The sequence below is a fragment of the Cebus imitator genome, unplaced genomic scaffold (assembly GCF_001604975.1).
Source record: "Cebus imitator isolate Cc_AM_T3 unplaced genomic scaffold, Cebus_imitator-1.0 Scaffold558, whole genome shotgun sequence".
Classification (NCBI taxonomy): domain Eukaryota; kingdom Metazoa; phylum Chordata; class Mammalia; order Primates; family Cebidae; genus Cebus; species Cebus imitator.
The window spans coordinates 346937-368976 of NW_016107873.1; the positions used below are offsets into that span (position 1 = coordinate 346937).

General features: G+C 34.1%; 1 protein-coding gene across 27 annotated transcripts in view; it reads left to right on the top strand.

The window, feature by feature from the left end:
* SNAP91 (synaptosome associated protein 91) overlaps window positions 1-22040 on the top strand; it is a 161843-nt gene that overhangs the window by 92113 nt on the left and 47690 nt on the right. For 17 of the 27 annotated variants that reach the window (XM_017515774.2, XM_037733946.1, XM_037733948.1 and 14 more), the window contains 7 exons: window positions 3116-3186; window positions 5255-5260; window positions 9055-9082; window positions 11904-12013; window positions 13605-13723; window positions 18142-18156; window positions 18299-18466. In XM_017515774.2, coding sequence (XP_017371263.1) covers window positions 3116-3186; window positions 5255-5260; window positions 9055-9082; window positions 11904-12013; window positions 13605-13723; window positions 18142-18156; window positions 18299-18466 — 517 coding nt within the window. The remainder of the gene's footprint in view (window positions 1-3115; window positions 3187-5254; window positions 5261-9054; window positions 9083-11903; window positions 12014-13604; window positions 13724-18141; window positions 18157-18298; window positions 18467-22040) is intronic. The other 10 variants (XM_037733950.1, XM_037733953.1, XM_037733957.1 and 7 more) reach the window with 1 other exon arrangement.

The window sequence follows — 22040 nt, forward strand, 5'->3', positions numbered from 1 at the left end:
TTAGAGACTGTACATTAAACAGGAACGTAATCATCTGTAACCCTTTTAAAATTATACACATATCATAATTATTACATTCAAATTATTCATGAATATCAATAAAATTTTAAGGACATTCAAAAATAATTGTTTTGGGTAAGAATTGAATATATCAGAGCTGAAATATTTCTCCTCTGCACTTTCAAATGATTTCTTAGATCTAATGTTAAAACTTTGAATGATCTTTTGATTGCTTTTTTAAAATTTGGTTTTAATGGTGCTTTATAATCTATAGAATCTAAATTGTAAATGAATGCTTTCTTTTGGAGACTGGGATCACAATCAGCTATGAATTTGTTCTAAGAAAATAATTTTTAATATTATTTCCTGTTTGTGTCATGTGTGCATTCCAAATGTAAAATATCTTCATTTATGAAAAAAATCTTAGGTTTTGATATCAGGAATCCTGGTTGATGTGAAAGCTACCAGTAAAGAAAGGTCTCCTTTTAAGGACCATACAACTGATGAGTCGGTAACCATGATATGTTACTGTTATCTACTAGCTTTCACAGGCTGACTCTTGTTCTTTGGACTGGTGTTCTCATCTGATTGGTCTATTGACTGTGGCATTTTTTAAAATAAGCAACCATAGAGCCTGCTAATTATATTTTGTTACATTAAATTCCTTTTACACCAGCAGAGGCATTCTCAAAGTTTTGCTCCTTGGAAGTTTAAGAGGTCGTTTTCACTTATTTTCTACTGCATGCCAGGATGTCCTTGCTGCCATAGATGCAGTTAGAAAGGCAGACATTCTTGCACTCCTGGATATTACTATCAAAGCACTTTTTTCCTCCAAAGACATTTGAGTAATTTATTTCCCTTTGATTTCACATGTCCTTATAAGAAATGTAAATGATGAAGCACTTTCAAGCTTCTAGGATGGAATGCTCCAAACTTAATTTTATGTGCAGTGTATTACTAAATAATTCCCTTTAAGACAAAAGTCAGTTTGATAGTCTTGTATTCCTTGATCAAATTTCTCTTTCAGCTGTTGTGATTTCTTTTGTGACTTCTACTTAATTTTTCAATTTTCTCAGTAAGAAACTTTACAAAATGGATGAAATGGCAAACTCTCTTCCTGGTTTTTTGTTTTGTTTTGTTTTAGGTAACTAAGGAACTTAATAGGATAAAATATTACCTATTTTTGGTTATCCCATATTTGTTGCTATTTTATGACTATAAATAGCATTTTTCGTAGACCATATTTTAAACTTAGGTTTAGCAAAAGAATCACTTTCTTTACTTTGTATTTAGCATTCAGAATATCTAAGTCTTCTAACTGGGAAGAAGTTCTATGGCTTATTTTCTTTCCTTACTGCTATCCTAGTTAAAAAAATAGAAATAAGAAAAATTTATATGCCCAGTCCTCCTAAAATCCATCATCATCATCATCAACAACATTGGCAATTAGTATGAAAATTTTGAAGTTATCAGATGTGACTCCATCTAAAAATTTTGAAGCAATTTATATTTTTTCTTTTTAAGGTTACTGGGTACATTCTTTATTCAATGAGCATTTCTTTATAGTTTATAATCTGGTATCTAGAACAAAGTTTTCTGTATCTCTTTTAAAATTCATATTTTAAACTTAGAAGTATAGTCTTAGTTGTAGTTTACTAGAATTTATTAAGTCCATATTCATCTGAGTTATATTTTAAAATCCTAATTCTTATAATTTTCTAAGCTTGTTATATCTCCCTGGTAATCTTTTTTTTAACTCTGTAGTTAAAGCTTTTAAAATAATGCTGACAGGGCTGTTCCTTTCTATCTTACCTTCATCATTTTGATCAAGTTCATATTTTGGTTCACTTAGTAATTTTTATATATCTAAATTTACATGTTTTCATTCATTTGGTAATTTACATTTATAATAATCACATCATTACAAGTATAATAATCACATAATGTCTTAACATTTGCAATTCTTGAACTAATTTAGACAGTTTATAACTCTATTAGTGAAATGAAAAATGAGTATTAAATAAAAGTCCTGAATTTTCAAAATTATTTTTAATAAATATTTTAATCTATTAAAGGTATAGTGTAATGGATACCATTATATGAATGTCTGTTAATTCTGTGAGTTCCTTTATCAGTTAGTATAGTTACTTCAATGTCTTTCAAAATTAATTTCACATTAATTTAAAGAAAAATTGTTAGAATTAAATATAAGTATAGTAATATATTTCATTTTAGAAATGCCATTCTTTGAATGCCTATGCTGCTGTTAAGGTCTAATTTGGATTACAACTACTTGAGAAAGATGAAATTAAAATCTCTAATGCTTAAGAAATAGATTGGGTGAAATAGTTGCATGAACCTATTATTTCTCCTTAAGTATACAGTAAAATATCATCACTTTATATTGCCTAAAATTTTATTTATAAAAGGAAATATTCAAGTTCTTCTTAATAAGAGTTGAAATTTATTAAATCTGCCAATACACATGCTCTAGTATTTGCTAAAAGTTACTTTATTATACATATAAATATATTTTTATATTATATATAAATAGGTCAATAATAAAATCTTAATTGTTATTAATTATTAGAATTATGTTCCCCACAACTCTTACCACCTTTTTAAAATATATTAAAATGGTTGTTCCTAATATTTCAGTTGAATGTAGATAAGTGAGATTTTACTGTATTTTCAAATTTCTGTAAATTTGCATTTGGGCACTTATATTTTTGACTTGAATACAAATACTTATTACTTTTTACTGTGGTCTTATGGGAAAGAGGTGGTGAACTTGACTTGAGTTTACTGCATATAAGTAATATCTTAGTAAAAGTCTATCCAATGCAATTTCTGCACTGAAACCACACTGTAATGCTATTTGCTATACTGTGATGCTATTTGTTATGCAGTGGAGTTAAGTGTATTTAAGATGGGCCTGTCTGAAAGTCCATGGAATTTAAATATTTAAATACTGAAAGAACCTGGAATTAAATTACCTCACATATATATCGGAGTCCATCCACAGACTTCCACTATGTAGAGTTACAGTGATGTTACAGTGTGTTTACATTGAAAGTAAACAATGCATACATTTATTTTTACTTTCTTATTGTAGGCTCCCAGCAGTCTTATGGAGACGCTTGAACAGCATCTAAATACATTAGAAGGAAAGAAACCTGGAAACAAGTACGAATTAGTTGTATATTCTAAATAAGATGAAAAATACTAGAGTTGTTCCTCTAAAAATGAGATTTATCATGGTACAACTTATATTGCTCTAGTTTTAGGGAATGCTTTATTGTAATTTTTCTGGGCTCCCTTGGAACCCCTGCCCTTACTATTAACTTATGACAGCAGGTGTAGACAATCTCTCTGCCGGCTAATGCAGCCAGTTAATAGATTGTACCTACATTAACTGAACCTGATGATTTGAACATTTACCCTTAGAAGGAATTCACAATATATGGAAAAATAGTTATTTGTGTTTACAAATCGAAGCTGTTATCATTGGACATGAGTGAAAACAAGCACAATTTTACAAGCAGCCTTGAACACTCTATGATTGTTATCAACCCCACTGTGAAAAAAGAAAAGCCCTCAAACATAGCTTTTTGGACTCCAGTCACTCCCTACTGACATTTTATTCAAAGACTCTTTTATATAGAGAATAGCAATCAAGCAGTGATAAATACAGTTTTACTAGATTTTCATACCTTTGTGTTTGGGTACTTATATTTTTTGACTATTTTTTTCTTACTACATGCACAAAATGTCTAGGTTCCTTTTTTTTTCCCCATCTCTCCAGCGAGTGTGAAACTTGTCTATTCACAAGGCCTGGTGCTTTCCAATCTTCTGCCTTATTCAGACTGTAATTCTGCAAGTCTTAGGATGCCCACCCTCCTTGTCCTGCTTTGTAATTTTATGCATCCTGGGAGGGCCATCTCTAGTCCTACGTTCTCATGAAGCCTTTCTTTATCCTGAACTGCATAGTATTGTGGCTGTTTTTTTTTTTTACATGTATGATTTAAGTAGATTTTCTGAATCTAAAGGCTAGGAACTATTTTATACTTCATTATCTCCATTTAAACACTTAATGTAGGTCCTCTACAGAGAGAGCTTGGAATCTGTCTTTGTTAATGATACTAGCTTTTTGTTGACAGCAAAATTTAGGTTGACAGCAGGAATTAGTAGACACAACTAATGAAATGATCATTTCAGGGCTGTAGACTGATAACAGTTTTTACCTTTGACAGAGCTATCAAAACGCAACTTCTTTCTGACTTTCTTCCTTCTGGACATTCTCCCAGAATCTAGGTTTATGTCTTGATGTTACTTTTTTTTCTGGTTATTTCATTAGCTGTATTATTTCTATAATATTTTTTCAAGTTAGTGTAGAAATTATTGTATGTTTTAAATTTGCAATGATAAGCAACAGTGTAAGAGTCTTCCAGGAAATTATGGCAGAGCTATTTGGAATGATAGGTAGCAGGAGCTCTCGGGTTCTTTCAAGGTTGTTTCCCCTGTCCAGGCTCTGCCCCCAATTTCAGTGTGGCCAGGTATAATCAGACTTGACATGAGAGTACATTAGATCACAATAAGAGATGCCCTAGTCCAGTTATTTCTGGGCCCACCCTTATTTGGTTATCTGGGAAGCTAAATGAGTTGCCTAGGATTTAAGCAAATGGAGACAGGAAGCTGAGAAATGTTTCTGCTCCTGTGACAGAAAGACGTCTTTAGCTAAGGAAATACACACATTCCGTAAAGTTAAAGTCTCTCTCTTGTGCAGTGCTGGATGCATACAGTAAGTCAGTTTCTCTGCACTCTTCCACTCAGGGTCCTCCATACCCCACTTAAGGCCACACACTTCCTTTATTTTTTTTGTTACGTCTATCAGGGCAGCAATCACAGAGAAGCAGCCTTCTGTAGCCAGAAGGGGCCCTGACTTCAAATCTAAATTCGCCCCCTTGTGGTCACCGCAAGCTGTTTAAAAAAAAAAAAATAGCTAGAGACATTTAGTTACATTTCTAGAGAAGACAAATTTAAAATTCAATAATCTTCTGCTTCAAATTGCATTTTTCTTAATTTTTCTTTTTCCTTTAAAATCATTTTATGCTTGTCATACTTCTCTTCTGAATTGGCTAAGACCACATTTGAAGTTGTCTTTTGCTTACTCCCTATTTTTTTTTTAAATAAATGAACTATAATAGTTAACTATTTTCTTCTTTGTATGTTTGTGCTTACCTCGGAACTTAAGTGAAGGGTGAGTACTGTATGGAGTGAGTTTTTTGCATTTGGTAATTACTAAAAATGCAAAAAACAGTCTTAAGATTCCACATTTGGTATTTAGAACATTTAAAACTGATATATNTCTGTGGTTTTACATTATGCTTTATTTTTGTCTCCCAAGGTGACTGGCATAAATGGTTTTACTTTCTTTTGGTCTTCTTGGATCTAGACTAACAATCTCTCTTAGATGTATATATATATGTGTATGTATATTGATATATTCCTCTTAGATTTTAGAAATGAAAGATTTTTTTATTTGTTTAGTAAACAAAAGATTTCCCCATGGCATGTAGCAGAAAGGCCAAAAGACAAATTTATTTAAAAAATAATTACTTGAAATTGTTTTGTTTGTCTTCTGGTCACGGTATAAAACTATTCTAACCTCTAGGCCAAGTATACACATAAATTGAAGCATTTGCAAATGTCTGCTATAAAGAATATGCATGCTCTTTATATTTAGTGCCTTGTGTCCACTGCTATATAGTTTTGTAATTGTATGCAATACTGTATGATATACCTTTGTATATTATATGTTTCTATAATTCAACAGGACAAAAAAGAGAAATTTATTTTATTCTTTATGTGAGTTTACTAAGTGTTGAGGTTACAGGAAATTTAAGATAAGTCCTTTATAATTCAAATTATTTGGAGGATGTAGATAGATCTTTCACATCTGTAGTTTTTTCTGCCTAGCATTTATACTCAAAACTATGTAGGGATTTTTGTTATGACTCAAATAAAACATAACAACATATTCTCTTTGACAGCATCCTATTAACATCTTGGAAGGAAATATGGACATTTGCTGTGTTCATAGTGAAACTCATGAGTTTGTAGTATTTTACAGACTTTAGAGTAGATTATTTATATGGGTCATTCATTTTCTTCTACAATTTTCTTAATACCTTGTTTTTTCCAACATGGTTCATTATCTACTAGATTTTTCTAGGTGAAATTATTAATATAAGTATTGGTCTTTCAAATAAATATTGTCTGTACATAAATGATGTAGCATCTTCTTTCCTAAAGGGCAATGTCTATCAGTAGGATGGAAAATCGAGCAAGCAACATAAGAAGAATAATTTATATGTTGTGTAAGAGAAAAGCAAATGTGCCAAGCTTATCTGTGTTTGGGGGGTTGGAATGTGGAATGAGCATAGGCTCTGAGGAGCAGATAGACTTGGACTAGAATCTGGAATCCACCATTAAAGCATGAGGAGACATGGGAAAGTTATTAACCTCTCTAAGCCTGGGAACTTTTAGAGTTTAATCAGTGATAAGTGATGCTTCTGAAAGCTATGGCCCCACTGGAGCATGTCTGGTTCTCACTCCTTTAATTAAATCATAGCAAAACCCAGCTCTGGTTTATGGAAACATAGGTCACACATCCTGACAGTTTTGTTTCACAGAAAATAACTTTTTAAAGACTTCTGGTTAATTTATTGATTATAGAATGAATACCTGAATATATTCCAATTTTAAAATTCAAATAATATAGAAAATGTCAGGTGCTATGTAAAGTGCTAGGGATATAAACAATAGCATGAGTTCCTTCCTTTCAAAACAAATTGGCATTTAGTGAAGAAGATAGAGAATTAAACAGACAATTAAGACATAATATGGTAAGTGGGATGATATCTCAACAGAGACAGTTGATTTTTGTTTGTTTGCTTAATTTGTGGGATAACTACAAGTATCATTTAGTAATATTGCTTATGTGGAATCTTCCCAAAAGGATTCTTGTACCAATTATGATTTTTCATACTTAACTTTGAGTATGATATTCTTTTATAGCAGGTAGAACAATTCTGTCATTTTTATTATATCTTCATTCCTGCTATGGAGTAGATGTTATAGAAATTATAATATTTTAGGTATTAGTTTGGAAATATATTTCCAAAGCCCTTGATTTTTTTTTTTTTTTTGAGACAGTCTCTCTCTGTCTCCCAGACTGAAGTGAGTGCAGTGTTGAGATTTCAGCTCACTGCAACTTCCACCCACCAGGTTCAAGCGATTCTCCTGCCTCAGCCTCCAGAGTAGCTAGGATTATAGGTGCATGCCACCACGCCCAGCTAATTTTTTTGTGTGTTTTTACTAGAGACAGGGTTTCACCATATTGGCCAGGCTGGTGCTGAACTCCTGACCTCGAGCAATCTGCCTACCTTGGCCTCCCAAAGTGCTGGAATTACAACCATGAACCACCACGCCCAGCCTATTCTCTTTTCTTGATTAGTATTTGTACCAATATCACTAAGAACTGGTTTATGAAAATTGCTTGAGAGAGAAACAAATTAAATTAATTCATTCTTAGAAAGTGACCATGTCAAAGGCTTCTATGTTTTCTTTGCAGAATTCAGGCTATTATTTTCATGAATTTTTATTTAGATTTAACTCCCTTCCTTTTCCACACATAAAAGGAAAAAATAATGGGAATGGAGAAATTATTAGCCAAAACTCAGTAGGACATTTTCAACCTTATGCTGTACTAGATTTTTAAGTTCTTAAGTAACTTACTGTAGATATTTCAGTAGACCCTTTGACATAAACAGTATAGATAAAGATATGTCCTTTCCTTCATAGACTACTCTTAAGATAACATTTAGCCAAACTACATGTAACCAAGTTGTTATCCTTATGCTTGTTATGTAGCAGAAATCTCAATGTGCCCTTGCTACACATTGTTTATAGATGTGTAGAAATTAAATTCAAACAGGAAATGGCAGGCATGTATTTGCAAATGAAGTTGAACTTAAAAGATATTAACTTGGCATATAATACTGTTAAATTTGCTATATCCAATAAGACAAAAATTCATAATATTGTACAAAATTCCACTTACTAAATTTCTGCTGTGATTTTGTTTTGCTGCTGCTATGCGTGTGATACTTTCTCTGCAGATGAGTAAAAAGCCATCTCTGACATCCAATAAGGCCCTGAATATAAGCTGCTTATTGAAATGTATTTAGTCTTCATATTGTTTTGTTATTCATTTTCCACCAACTGAAGTTAGTAAAATGTGAGCGGTTCTGGCAGTTGTTTCTGAAGCATTTTGCTAGAAATGATCTACAATAGCCAATGCTACCAGTAATATAACTTAAAATTCATTCCTTTCTAATTTTCTTTCATTTTCTTAGAAACAAGCATCGAAGTTGCTGTTTTTTTACAAGCTCCCACTAGCTATAACAGGATGATGGGAATATTTTTCCTAGAATGTTCTTCCTAGAGTGTTTATTACAGTCATAGGAAAAACAAGCAGACCTCAAGAGTATGAATATGGAAGCCAAAACATATTTCAAATATAGGACTCATAGGGATCTTCACAATGTACTTTAACCTTAGTGATTTAAACCACTGGGTGTTGGGGTTTTTTATTATTCTACAAAGCATGTTTTTTTCCAAGTCTTGGGAAAATGGTTTTAAATTCCCATTTGGACAGTTTATTTTTTATGGACATAGGCAATAATGATTGACTCAAATAATTCGAGTTGCTAAAGATATAGCAAATAATGTTGAATTTAAGTATTTCTAGTACTAGAAATTAAGTAGATGAAAACATTGGTAGGGAATGTCATTATTAAGTAAAATATTAAAAGTTTTTAAAAATGGTTTGTCCATTATTTTAAAAGTCTGTCTACAAAACAAGTTAATGCTTGACCAAGTGAAATCCAACTTAAATGCTTCTACAAATATATTCATATATATATATATATGTATATATATATATATATATATATATTCAGTTTTAATTTTTTTTATGTTGCCTTTTAGATCTGGTGCTCCCTCTCCATTAAGTAAGGTAAGTTTGGTTTTTGGTTTGGGTTTTTTTTGTTTTTTGTTTTTTGCCATTTTACCATCATAAGTTATACAGTTCAGTGGCATTATATACATTTACATTGTTGTACAACCATCCACACTATCCATTTTCAGAACATTTTTTTATCTTCCAAAACTGTAACTATACATTAAATAATAACTCACCACACCCTCTCTCCCCAAGTCCCTGGAAACCACGTTCTGCTTTCTGTCTCTATGAATTTGATTACTCTAGCAACCTCATATGTGTGAGCTCATATAGTATCTGTCCTTTGGTGACTGGTTTATTTCACTTAGCATGTCTTCAAGGTTTCGCCATGTTGTACCATGTACCTAAATTTCCTCCCTTTTGAAGGCTGAATTATATTCTATTACATGTATATACCATACTTTATTCATGCATTCATCTGTCAGTAGATATTTAGGTTGCTTGTATCATTTGGGTTTATGAATAATGATTCTGTGAACGTCGGTGTACAAATATCAGTTTAAGCCCCTGATTTTGATTATTTGGGGTTATATACCCAGAAGTGGAATTGCTGGGTCGTATGGTAATTCTAATTTAAATTATTTGAGGAAAGGTCAGTTACATTTTTATGTATCCCCCTTCATATTCGTTTCTAAGTCCAATGTAGTATAGTATATGTAATTTAGTCCTCTGTTTGGACTAAATATTTTTAAAGTCAGAGAGATTTTCTTGTATTTCTATTACAACAGAAAACAAATGCTATCAGTAAAATGTCTTAATAGTTGCAAAACATTTTTACATATTCTAAATCAGAGTCCTATGAGATAGATAAGATACATGATATTGTGCATGTTTCAATGGTGGAGAAATCCATTGTAATTGGGTGCCTTTCCGCAAGTATGCCTTTTAGATAATATACTATAATAACTTTAATAACTCATTTACCTCCTCATCTCTTTTTTAGCATGTGGAAGAACAGGACTAGGGTTATTAGTGACCAGGGTATTTACTTCTATAGGTCTGCAGTTCACATTTACCGTTGTATTCTTCAGACAAAAAAATGTAATAGGTGTGTTCTTTCCTCTTTGACAAATTTCCATTATATAATTGTTGTCATTACAGATATTCAAGGAAATCATTATGACTGCCCTGGTGATTCGCAGACACCATATTCTATGCCAGTGCCGTGTTGGCTGGCTGCCTAAAATACCCTCAGTCAAAGACTGTTTATTGAACAGTCAAATAAAACACATGAATGAAAAGCTCCCTTTATTCTGCTATAAGGCCAGGTTTAAAACCATTACATCTATGTGAAAAACTCCAATATATGATGGCTGAGTAGAGTTTTGTAAAATTGTGGCATCCTTTGGGTTGGTCTGTTTCTACATTTTGGCCAAATTGACTTTTTCTGACTTTTTGTAATAACAGGATTATTTGGGTTCTGTTTTCTTAGCTCTTACATCTCCTCAGAGCTTGTTGTTACAAGACATTTTTTAAATGGGCTTCCATGGACTTTCATTTTTTGCATTTATGTTGGTAATATTTATTGCTGTTATTAAGTTCTCAGTGTTTCATCAGTATCATTTTTTATGAACCTATTTACGTGTATTGGCTTTTAAAAACCTTTTCTTAGATGATTTCTCAATGTTCCCAATGGATGACATACAATTAGCTTGAACTACTCCTTTCTCTTCCATTGATCATGTTTTGAATTCCATTTGGAAGGTTTGGATTTTTGTTGAAGAGAGAGGTCTGAGTTGACATTTTCTGATCAACAATATCCACGCTACTCATGTAGCCTATCTTGAAGTGCTGAATGCTTGGCGCTTGGATATCTATTGAATTTTGACTTTTGGATTAGTGATATTCTTGGACAAACGGATATTACTTAAGTCTGTAAATTTCTCTTCTCCTCAGTTTTTTTTTTTTCTCAAATTATTCTTTTTAAAACTTCAAGTCTGGTCTGTTTGAAGTCAGAAGTCCAGCTAGAGGAATATCTGATAGCTCTGGCTTGGTCTTGGTCTTCATGTATTTTACGTGCTGTTATATCTCATGTCCACTTACAGAACTAAGTATCAATAGATTGTCTTGAAATGTTCCATTAATCTTACTTTTGTGAATGCATGGAGAATTAAATATTCCAGACGGAATTGTTTAGTTACAGTAGCTGAACAAAAATTTTTAAATATATTACTTGACTATTAACACCTCTTTTTAAAAATTCAGTCCAGAAAAATAAATACTGGATTTTATTTTTACTTTTTTTAGTTTTATCTATGTCATATTAGTGATGGGCTGTAGTCACTATATCTTCAAAACATCAGTGACTTGAATCTTGCTTGTGAATTGTTCTCTTCCTACTGTGAACTATTTTGCAAGTTAGATTTCTGGATTTGAAGGTCATCTGAGAGGATTTCACATTAAATCATTTTAGGATGACAAGGAAAAAGAATGACATTGGCTTATTGGCAATTATTACAATTGATAATTTTCGAAGTTTTTTGCAGCTAATAAGATATTTCTTAATTATTTTATGTTCAAGAAATACATCTAGCTTTTATTTTAATTAATGAATAGAGAAGTCATTGCAATGTTAGGCCAAATATTTTATTATCATTTTATGTAAGTTACATTTAACTTTTAAAATTTGTAATATGTTTTATCCAATATTGATTATTACAATTATTGATTTCAAATAATTTTTGAGTTTTTTTCCTCCACAAAGAATTACAGAAAAATTGCTGGGCATGTCATGGGTCTGCAGAGAAAAGTCCTGTTGCTCTGTGTCCTGTAGATTCATACTTGACTTGAGTGTGTTGTGCATCTTCACTTGCAGTCTTCTCCAGCCACAACTGTTACGTCTCCTAATTCTACACCAGCTAAAACTATTGACACATCTCCACCGGTTGATTTATTTGCAACTGCATCTGCGGCTGTCCCAGTCAGGTTGGTTAATAAGTATGCAGTTAACTGTTTATTAACATTTTTATTATAATTTTGCTTTATTTTTATGTGCTGTACCCAAATTATTTTGCCAAAGGAAATCTAATCATTGTAATGTGATATGTTGGGGTTTTTTTTACTATACAAAGTAAGTTGTTTTACTCCTGTGCCTCTTCAATCATTAGAAAGACGTAAGCTATAGAAATCACCTCATTGTCACAAACTGGGAAAGGAAATGGAAGAATGATGCACACAATTTTTTATGACACTGGTTGATATGGAAAGTGTTTTCTAAAGTTAAGTTCTTCTTGTGGGAAATTCAAAAGGTATTTTTAAATGCTTTTTTAAAAAAAAACATACACGCACACCAAACTTGGAATTGTTAGACCAATTAGCTAGTGCATATGAGGAACTCACACTTTGGTGATAGAAGGAGGTCTTCAGGGTGTTCCTAATCAGTTTTTATAGCACCTACAGATCAGAACAGTACAGAGAAATCTGGGGATGACTATGCATTCTTTGAAATCTCAGGCCACCTAAAATCAATCCCCAACTCATAGGGATGTCCTCAAATAATAAATTTAGGTCAAATCCTTAGTTCATTTGCCTTAGGATTCTACTGTCATTTTATAGTATCTTTGACTGTGATTATGAACGCCTTTTATTTGGAGACTTGAACTTTGAACTGAGCAAGAAATCCAAGTATTGTACCCATATTAACTGTATGCTTTTTTCTCTACTTGCTTAGTTCTGCATTTTACAATAGCAAGCTTGGTATAACCAAGTCCTTTCTGTTACTGTACTAAGATAAATTGCTTCTTAAAAGGTATGATTAATAATAAATATGAATTCCTTTCCTGTGATTTAGTCCGGTTGTATTTATGAAATGGCCATCAAAACTAAGCAATGCTTTCAGTGAACTTGAAACTTTTTTTTTAAAGCAGCAGAATCCTTTCTTCAAAAGAATATTACTTGGAAATCTAATATGTAAACAAAGATAAAGATGAAACTGCTGTTTATGAAGGCAGGTGGGGAACCTGGAACCCTGATGGCTTGGCACCTGGCCTGGTAACCTTTAAGCCAGTGCTCCTCAAATCTGAATGTACATGTGAATTGCTTTGGCATCTTATTAAAATGAACATTCTGAGGTAGTAGTTATAGGGTAAGCCTGAGATTTTGACTTTATAACAATGTCCCAGGATGCTGCTAGTTTGGGGCCTATACTTTGAATAGTAAGGCTGCTCCTTGGAGCTTCTACAGACAGAGAAGATTTGAAAAGCACAGCCTTGCCTGAGTGAAAATAAAAAATGCAGTAGTTGTTTTGGGTGCAGTAGTAGTTTACAGGAAAACTTAAGTCGAGTAATCATAGAGACCAAGTGGCCCTCAGAGTCTAAAATAGTTACCATCTTGCTCTTGACAAAAGTAGTTTGAAAACTCTTGGTATGTGCTATATCTCTATACTTTCCAATGTGTTATTCTTTTACTGGATTTAAAATACCTAAAATCTTTGGTGATTTCTGCTTGTTTTTATTTAAAAACACCTTTATGTTATAAAATTTCAAAATCTGATTTTAATGTTTTATTTCCCTTTCAGTGCTTCTAAACCATCTAGTGATCTCCTGGACCTCCAGCCAGACTTTTCCTCTGGAGGGGCAGCAGCAGCGGCAGCACCAGCACCAGCACCACCCGCTGGAGGAGCCACTGCATGGGGAGGTGAGTGAAACCACACAGCCTTGCCATTACTCAGTTCATTTTATTTCTTTGTTTTTATTTATGCTATAATTGTTAATATTTACCTTTTGATTATTCAAAATGGTGTTAGAAACTTGGAGGAAAAATGCTAAAAATGGCATTGATTGATTGAAATATTGAAATATATAATGAGAGACAGAGAAACTGCCTGTAATACACTGAGAATCTCCAAATAGTCATATAGTTTTTATTTTAACAATTAGAACAAAGAAGTTTTGTGGGATTTTTTTGTTGTTCTTTTTTATTGCTACTCTAAAATTCTGATTATTTTTAGTAATTGTTCTCTAGAGATTTAGGCCTTAGAGGATTGAGTAATTCCCCTTAGTTTATGGTTACTCAAAGGTAGCATTTCCAATTTGGTTTGGTCAGATGTAGCCTCCTTCCTGGATTCCTTTAGGCCTAAACTGGTTTCATTCACATTGTATTTGACTTCATACAGTTAAAATCTTTTACAGATTCTTATTTGTGCCAGAAAAAAAAAATTCATACTTAAACTGATTACCAAGAGGAATGACATGTAAGCACTTGATTCCCATTTGATTATGGATCTCAGGGGGAAAAAAATCAGCCTTTTATAAATATTTGATTTAAAACATTTAATATTAATATAAAAATTAAAGTAATTGCTTCATAATGCTCAAATCTGCAAAGAATTGGTTTTAAGTACTATGCTATCCTGTATCAAACTATCAGAATAAAATGTTCAAAAAGTTTAAGACATGTCTTGTACAACTATAGAAGCTACAAAAATAAAAGACTTAGGTACTCACCAGTGAGGAAACCAGTAAGATGATAAAGCTGTCTGAAAGAACAGTTTGAGGAGCTGAGTATTTATAGGTATTTTAAAAGTAATGTTAGAATAAGATGGCTAGGTTAGATAGAAAGCTGTTAATGTCCTATAGAGCACTAAAAATCATAGCCTTGAGGTTATCTTTTCTCCCAGACAGAAATTATTTGCATCACTAGCAGACAAGATCTGTAACAACATATTGCAGAAGCTGAGCCTTTAATGCACAATAATAACTAAGTCAAATGAAGATATATTTCTCTAAATAATTAAATATCCTTCGGTGGTCTTGTTAAACAGTGTGTCAATATAACATCAAAAGTCTGATCTGTAATCTCTTGATCTCATTTTCAAGTTATTTTGGTAACAAAAATAAGAAAAAGACTTGAAAGTTCTGAAATAATGTTGCTAACTATAAATATGAGCATTTAAGATGTTGGCACATTTCCATTTTAAATATGTAAATCTTATCCCATATTAAAATGTTCAACTCCTAAGCCTACAGCTTTCAATTTTAAAATAAAAAATTTCTTTCAGCTTTGTTTAACTTTATTAAATTTCAGTTGGTAAAGGAAAATATTGCCAAAGAGATTTTATAAGGGCATTCTTTTTTTACTCATGTTTTTATTCTGAGCTTTATCATTGATTATTTTAATTTTCTAATAATTTATTTTTTTTACCATAGTGTCTTTGTTAGAAATTTAATGAATTTCTAACAAACAGTGAAACTGTAAACTATTCCCTTTTTCATATTCCCTGGCATTAAACTGAAGATATATTTTTAAAATTTTTGCCACCAAAGAAGAATGCTAAATAAATAAAAGGAAAAAAACTAGGTGAAATTTTGTTGAATTGCAATATAACATTTTTATTCATATTCATCTGTAAATACTTTTGCTAATGCATATAGTACTGTAAGAAATTGGTTGTAATAACCAATTTTATTAGAATATATTTTAGTCTTTACTAGTTATAAATACGTAACTATTAATGAATGAAACATTAAAATATAATTGAACATTCAAAAAAAGCAGAGCAGTATGGTTTTAGCCAGGGCTGTACTATATGGACATGGAGATGTGCATTGCTCAAAGGCAGGGCAAGGAGGCTTTAAACTCTGTAGCCAAGCTATGAGCCTTTCTTATTAACCTTGAGGAAGAGATGCTTTTCTTTTTCTAATCTATCTCACTACAGGGAGTATTTTTTTTTCTTTCTTTTTTTTTAAGATATTATAGCTTTTATTTTCAAATTTTAGCCATGAAACAGTAAAACAAACCCACTGGTTTACCAAAGACAGTTAAATAAAAAAAAAAAAAAAAAAGCCTGGGTACAGTGGCTCATGCATGTAGTCCCAACTTCTGAGGAGGTGGAGATGAGAATCTCCCTTAAGCTTAGTAGTCAGAGTCCAGCCTGAGCAACATAGTAAGAGCCTTTCTCTAAAAAAAAAACACCAAAAAGGCAGTTTGATCCAAATTATATTTCTGAGAAATGGCACCTGTTCACATGGCTCAACATCAGTTGTCCCAACAGGTAAGCTAATGGGTCAAAATTTGGAATAAAGAAATTTCCATAGTAGTTTGTTTTTTAAAAGCATGTTTTTATGCTTTTTTCAATTTTGAGTGACTATAAGGTTAAAAAAAATTATAACATAAGATTCATTTTAAAATAAAAACTAAGTTCTAAAGTTACAGTGAAAGCTAATATTGTTGAATGCTCCTTCTGTGACAAGTACTATGCTGGTCATCACTACACTTACACAAGAAAGGTACTATCTTTTTAACCTATTTAAAATGATAAAGATGTGAAAATCATGTAAACTTTCTTTTTTTTTTTTTTAACTTTAAATTCTGGATGGATACATGTGTAGAATGTTCTGGTTTGTTACGTAGGTATACATGTGCCATGGTGGTTTGCTGCACCTATCAACTTGTCATCTAGGCTTTTGTTGTTGTTGTTGTTGTTTTTGAGAGAGAGTCTTGCTCTGTTGTCCAGGCTAGAATGCAGTGGCACAATCTCGGCTCACTGCAACCTCCACCTCCTGGGTTCAAGTGATTCTCCTGCCTCAGCCTCCTGAGTAGCTGGGATTACAGATGTGTGCCACCATGCCAGCTAATTTTTCAATTTTTAATAGAAACGAGGTTTCACCATTTTGGCCAGGCCAGTCTTGAACTCCTGACCTCGTGATCAGCCCACCTTGGCCTCTCAAAGTGCTGGGATTACAGTGTGATTCACCATGCCTGGCCCATCATCTAGGATTTAAGCCCCACAAGCATTAAGTATTTGTCCTAATGCTCTCCCTCCCCTTACCCCAGGGAGTACGTTTTTATAATTAGTACAAAGGCACCATATAGGGCCTGATGGTCATCTTTTGATGATTAAACACAACTTTTGCCTCAATGAAATATCTACAACTGCAGCATTTCATAGCAATAGAAAAGTCAGCTTCAGTGGAGCGATGGGGAGAAATCTAATAAAGAAATTTCTAAGAAAAATAGTAAAAATTATAAGACTTCAAGAAATTGAAGTAAACTTTTATAATATGTAATTGAGAAATAATGGTTACCTTCTATTTTCATTTGCTCAGTAGATACCCAGTCATGGTTGAAGATGATGCTAAATTGTAACAGATATGTGTTCGTTCATTTGACTAAGCAAAAAATAAAATAAAATTGTTTTCTCAATCTTGTTTGATAAGATTAAGCCATTTATATTACTGAAGCATGTTTGAATTCTGTATAGCTAGGCAATAAAATATAAACTCTAAAATTCTATTAGACCATTTGGATGGTTTCATTTCCAAGGACCATGGCCAATTCTGATGTCTCTAAATTTCTCTTGGGGGTTATAGGTTCTAACACACAATTTTTACTTCAGAGTAAAAATTGTAATGATAGCATTTTTTTTCCTGTTGGTGTAAAGCAACAAATTTTAGCAAATTCATTTTAGTAAATTTAAGTTGTGCATGTAAGATTTGGCATTTCTACAGGCTGGTGATGAACCCCACCAGCTGAAAGAATACAGACGATTTTTTAAATCCTCATCTTTGGTTCCATAATAGAGTGTTTTATTTTCTTCATAATAAATTCATGTTGCAGAGCACAAATAAGTGTGTGTTTTATGTCTGTATATTTTAGATGTGGGAAAACTATTTCTTTTTGTACACGCTTAAAGTGAAATTTCTACTTTTTTTGAGATATATGGGATTACTACCAGAATTTGTTAGAATTAAAATTATTTACCAACACATATTTGAAAGCTAATCAATATTATGTGATCATATGACTCTGATATCTTTATGTATAAGGTTAGCTGTAGTACAAGTAGTTTTGTGAACCATTTGCTTGTTAATAAAATCTAGTGTATATGTCTATAGGTGAAACTTGGTCTAAAGGATCTATAAGGTGCCTTCTAGCTTGAAAGTTCCATAGTAATAGGTAGTACATTTATTTTTTAATTACAAATGGTGTAGAAGATACATAAAGCTAAGGTTTTTTTAGTTACTGCCTTATGTGGCTTGGACATTGGTATGGTTGCATGTTTCAACTTTAGCTCTTATTTATTCATATGCTGCCAATGTAATGGACATCAGTAGACCTTTTGGGAGAGGGTGAGTAAAGCTTTGTTTTTAAACTTCCATTTTGAGAGACTTCTGTGTGTAACAACTGTCCTCATTTTGACCATTTGGAGTCTGGTATATCTTTTGTCTTTTCCTTCTCTTCTGTTTGCTCTCTGTCTCTGGTGAAATATAGATTCTTTGGCTGCACTCTCCTCTGTTCCCTCTGAAGCACAGATTTCAGACCCATTTGCACCAGAACCTACCCCCACTACTACAACTGCTGAAATTGCAACTGCCTCAGCTTCTGCCTCCACTACTACAACTGTTACTGCTGTCACTGCTGAAGTGGATCTCTTTGGAGGTTAGTCTCACCACTATTTTCATTTTCCTTTCAGGATTGCAAAAATTACTTGGGAGTTAAGGTGTTTAAAATTGTTAACATTATATAACAGCATGCCAGAGTGTTTAAGTACTTTTTCAATGTTTACTCATGTACATTTATCTTCACTAAATTCATCAACTTTCTTTTCACTTAATTTAGTACTTTTATAGCAGAGGTTGCAGTGCATCAGGCCCATTTGCTTTTCAGGTTTATTAACATTAGAATTCAAATTGCTACCAGAACTCCTGCCTTTATGTTCCTGCTCTCCAGTGTCTGTGTAAAAGTGGTACCAGAGCTCTCTGTCACCTTTAGATTTATTTAGTTTTTGGCCAGCTTAAAACTAGCCCAGAGAATATTTGGGGAATGTGGGAGGAGCAATACTGGCCTAAGTTATTTCTTAATATTTAGGACAAAAAAAAATCATCTAAAAGTAATTCAGATTTGGAATTCTCTGAAGAGAGTTTAGGGATGTGCCTGTTTTTACAGCTTTAAGCTTGCTCTGTCCAAATAAAACCTTGGATCATCTTTAGTTTTGGAACTCCAAGAAAACATCTGAAGCAGCACTTGAAAGGCTGATTGGAAACAGATTTAAGTCAGTCTTTGAAATGATTGTCTAAAAATATGCTTTCCATGGAAATGTAAATTCTGACCCACTAAAATATCTTGGACTCTGACAGTATAATATGCCTGGACCTGATGAGCCATCTGAAGCCAATTTATTCATATATGTATCCCCACCTTCGTGGTGCTAATGTCCGCACCTAGAGAACTTCTCATATCAAATATATACATCAAGTGATGTTATAGTCATTATAGTTTTGTGTATCTTCATTACCACATAACATATTTCCCAGAGCATTTTGAGAATATGGTAAAGAAATTGGAGGAAGAAAATGGTGAGAGCAGGGGAGATTTAGCAGGCTTTGGTGTAATCAATACGTACCCCTGGGAAGATGCATTTAACACACTGTCACTTACGACTCTGCTACATGCCATGTCTCTAAGGTTGGCCAACATCATTCAAGATAAAGAGCACTCAACTAGACACAGCGTTGTTTCCACTGCTTTGCAAAAGAAGTTTTCTGCTGCCTTGCCGCACTGTCATTCTTATTACAGGAGAAACCTGTTTATAAAAGAGTAGGAGAGTAGGAATTGCAGACCCTTGAATGAAGAGTCACCCATGGTTTGGCATAGTGGCTCATGTCTGTAATCCCAGCACTTTGGGAAGAGGCCAAGATGGAAGAATTGCTTGAGCTCAGGAGTTTCAGACCAGCCTAGGCAATATAGTGAGACCCTGTCTCTGCAAAATAATTAAAAGTTAACCAGTTGTGGTGGCGTGCACCTGTAGTCCCAGCTACTTGGGAAACTGAGGCAGGAGGATTGCTTGAACCCAGGAAGTGGAGGTTGCAGTGAGCCATGATCATGCCACTGTATTCTTGCCTGGGTGACAGAGCAAGGCCCTGTCTCAAAAATAAAGTTAAATTTAAAAGAATCACCCACTATAGAGGGTTAGGTTTTTATTTATGCCCCTATATCCTTTGAAACCAAAAATTTAAGTTTTAGCTTATGTTTATAAAATCAACCTCTTTCCTCTTCCTTCCACAAATCTAAATCTGGTAGGAAATTCTTCCACAAATATAAATCTGGTAGGTCAAAGTTGTTTAGGCCTGACTTAAGGTAAGTTAAGCCTCTTGACCTCCTTTGCCCTCAGTTCTCCCATCTACACTATAGGAACCTAGGTCTAGAGGATCTCTAAGGTCCCTTCTAGCTTGAAAGTTCCATAATAGTAATATATAATACACTTAGTAAATGTATTTAACTTAAAATGTATCCTTTGCCCTCCCTCTATTATTGGTGTGGCTATGGGTAGCTTCTCATAGGCTTGTCTTAGCAGTAGAACTCTAAGGAAAGTATGAACAGGATGCACAATAATTTTGTGCTGAAACATTTCTATACCTTAGCTGTTTAGATTTTTTGTTTTCAGTCCACTTGTAAGAAGATGATTACTTCAAAGAAATCAATCAACTCTATCTACTTCCTGCATAGCCCTTTAGAATAATAAAACCCAAGATATTTCTTCGAAATATTCTTTGTGGTATTATGCTGTTTGTGTTTGTTGTTTATTTCCGCTTTGACTACATTCATCAAGTAGAAAAATCTGTATGTTTAGAAAATTTTCATGATGGCATTCTTTTTGTCTTTAAATATAAGCTTAAAGGGTGAGTCATGTAATTTAATGCCAAAGAATGAGACTGTCCTGGGCCAGGTGCGGAGGCTCACATCTGTAGTCCCAGCACTTTGGGAGGCCAAGGCAGGCAGATCACAAGGTCAAGAGTTTGAGACCATCCTGGCTAACATGGTGAAACCCTGCCTCTACTAAAAATACAAAAAAATTAGCTGGGTATGGTGGTGGGCACCTGTAGTTCCAGCTACTTGGGAGGCTGAGGCAAGAGAATTGCTTGAACCCAGAGGCAGAGGTTGCAGTGAGCCAAAATCACACCACTGTGATTTGGCCTGGGCAACAGAGTGAGACTCCGTCTCAAAAAATCTGGCTGAGAAATGAGTGTACAATGACAATTACACTTAAAAATCTCATCATAATTGTTTTATTGATCTGTATACTTCTAAAAGTGTCTCCTGGCCTCTGATAGCTGTAAAATCTCCATCCTTTATGTTCAGGAGTCTATATGTGTCATTATCTGTCTTGGGATTTTCTCTAATTTCTTTCATTGCCTTCATTGGTTTATAAGAAGTTATTTAGAGATTTAGTTTTTAATAAAAACCTAAGTTAAAATCTCTTTGGCCACTTTGTGTGGCCATTTTTAAAATATTTTGTCTCGGATTACGATCCAAGATGGCCGTTTAGGAACAGCTCAGGATTGCAGCTCCCAGTGAAAGCGCAGAGGGTGAGTGGACACAGCGTTTTTATTGCTCACAGACTAGGAAATTCCTGGGCGGAGGTGCTCCATGGTCGCCAGCGCGGCTGTTTCGGCCAGCGCGGCTGTGCCGGCCAGCGCCGCTGCTTTGCCCCGCGCGGCTGCTTTGTCGGTGCCGCGGAGCCGCGGTTCTCCGTACAAAATACACTGGTCCGGGGGCCCTTTTGGCTGGTGATTGGAGCCACGGGAAATCACCCATACACCGGTTCAAAAAGGGGACTGAGCAGAGAACCAGGACAGTAGATTCCAGGGCAAAAACAAACAGACCCCGGCGCCTCTTCAACAGGCGACTGGAACACCAACTTAAAAAGGCTCTGAGGCAAGGAGCCAGGCAATCAGGCTCGGCTGGTCTCACCCCCACAAAAGAACAGCAATCAGAAACTCTGGATTGAGAGTTTCACAGCAAGCACAGCCGAACCCGGGACAGTCCAGCTCTGTGGGGGAGGGGCGTCCGCCATTACCGAGGCAGCCCGCCGTTGCCAAGGCAACCCGCCATTGCTGAGGCAGCCCGCCGTTGCCAAGGCAACCCGCCACAGCAGAGACTCCGCCCCAACAGAGGCGGGCCACCATCGTCAAAGCAGTTCTAACTACACCCATATAAACAGGACTGCAGGGAA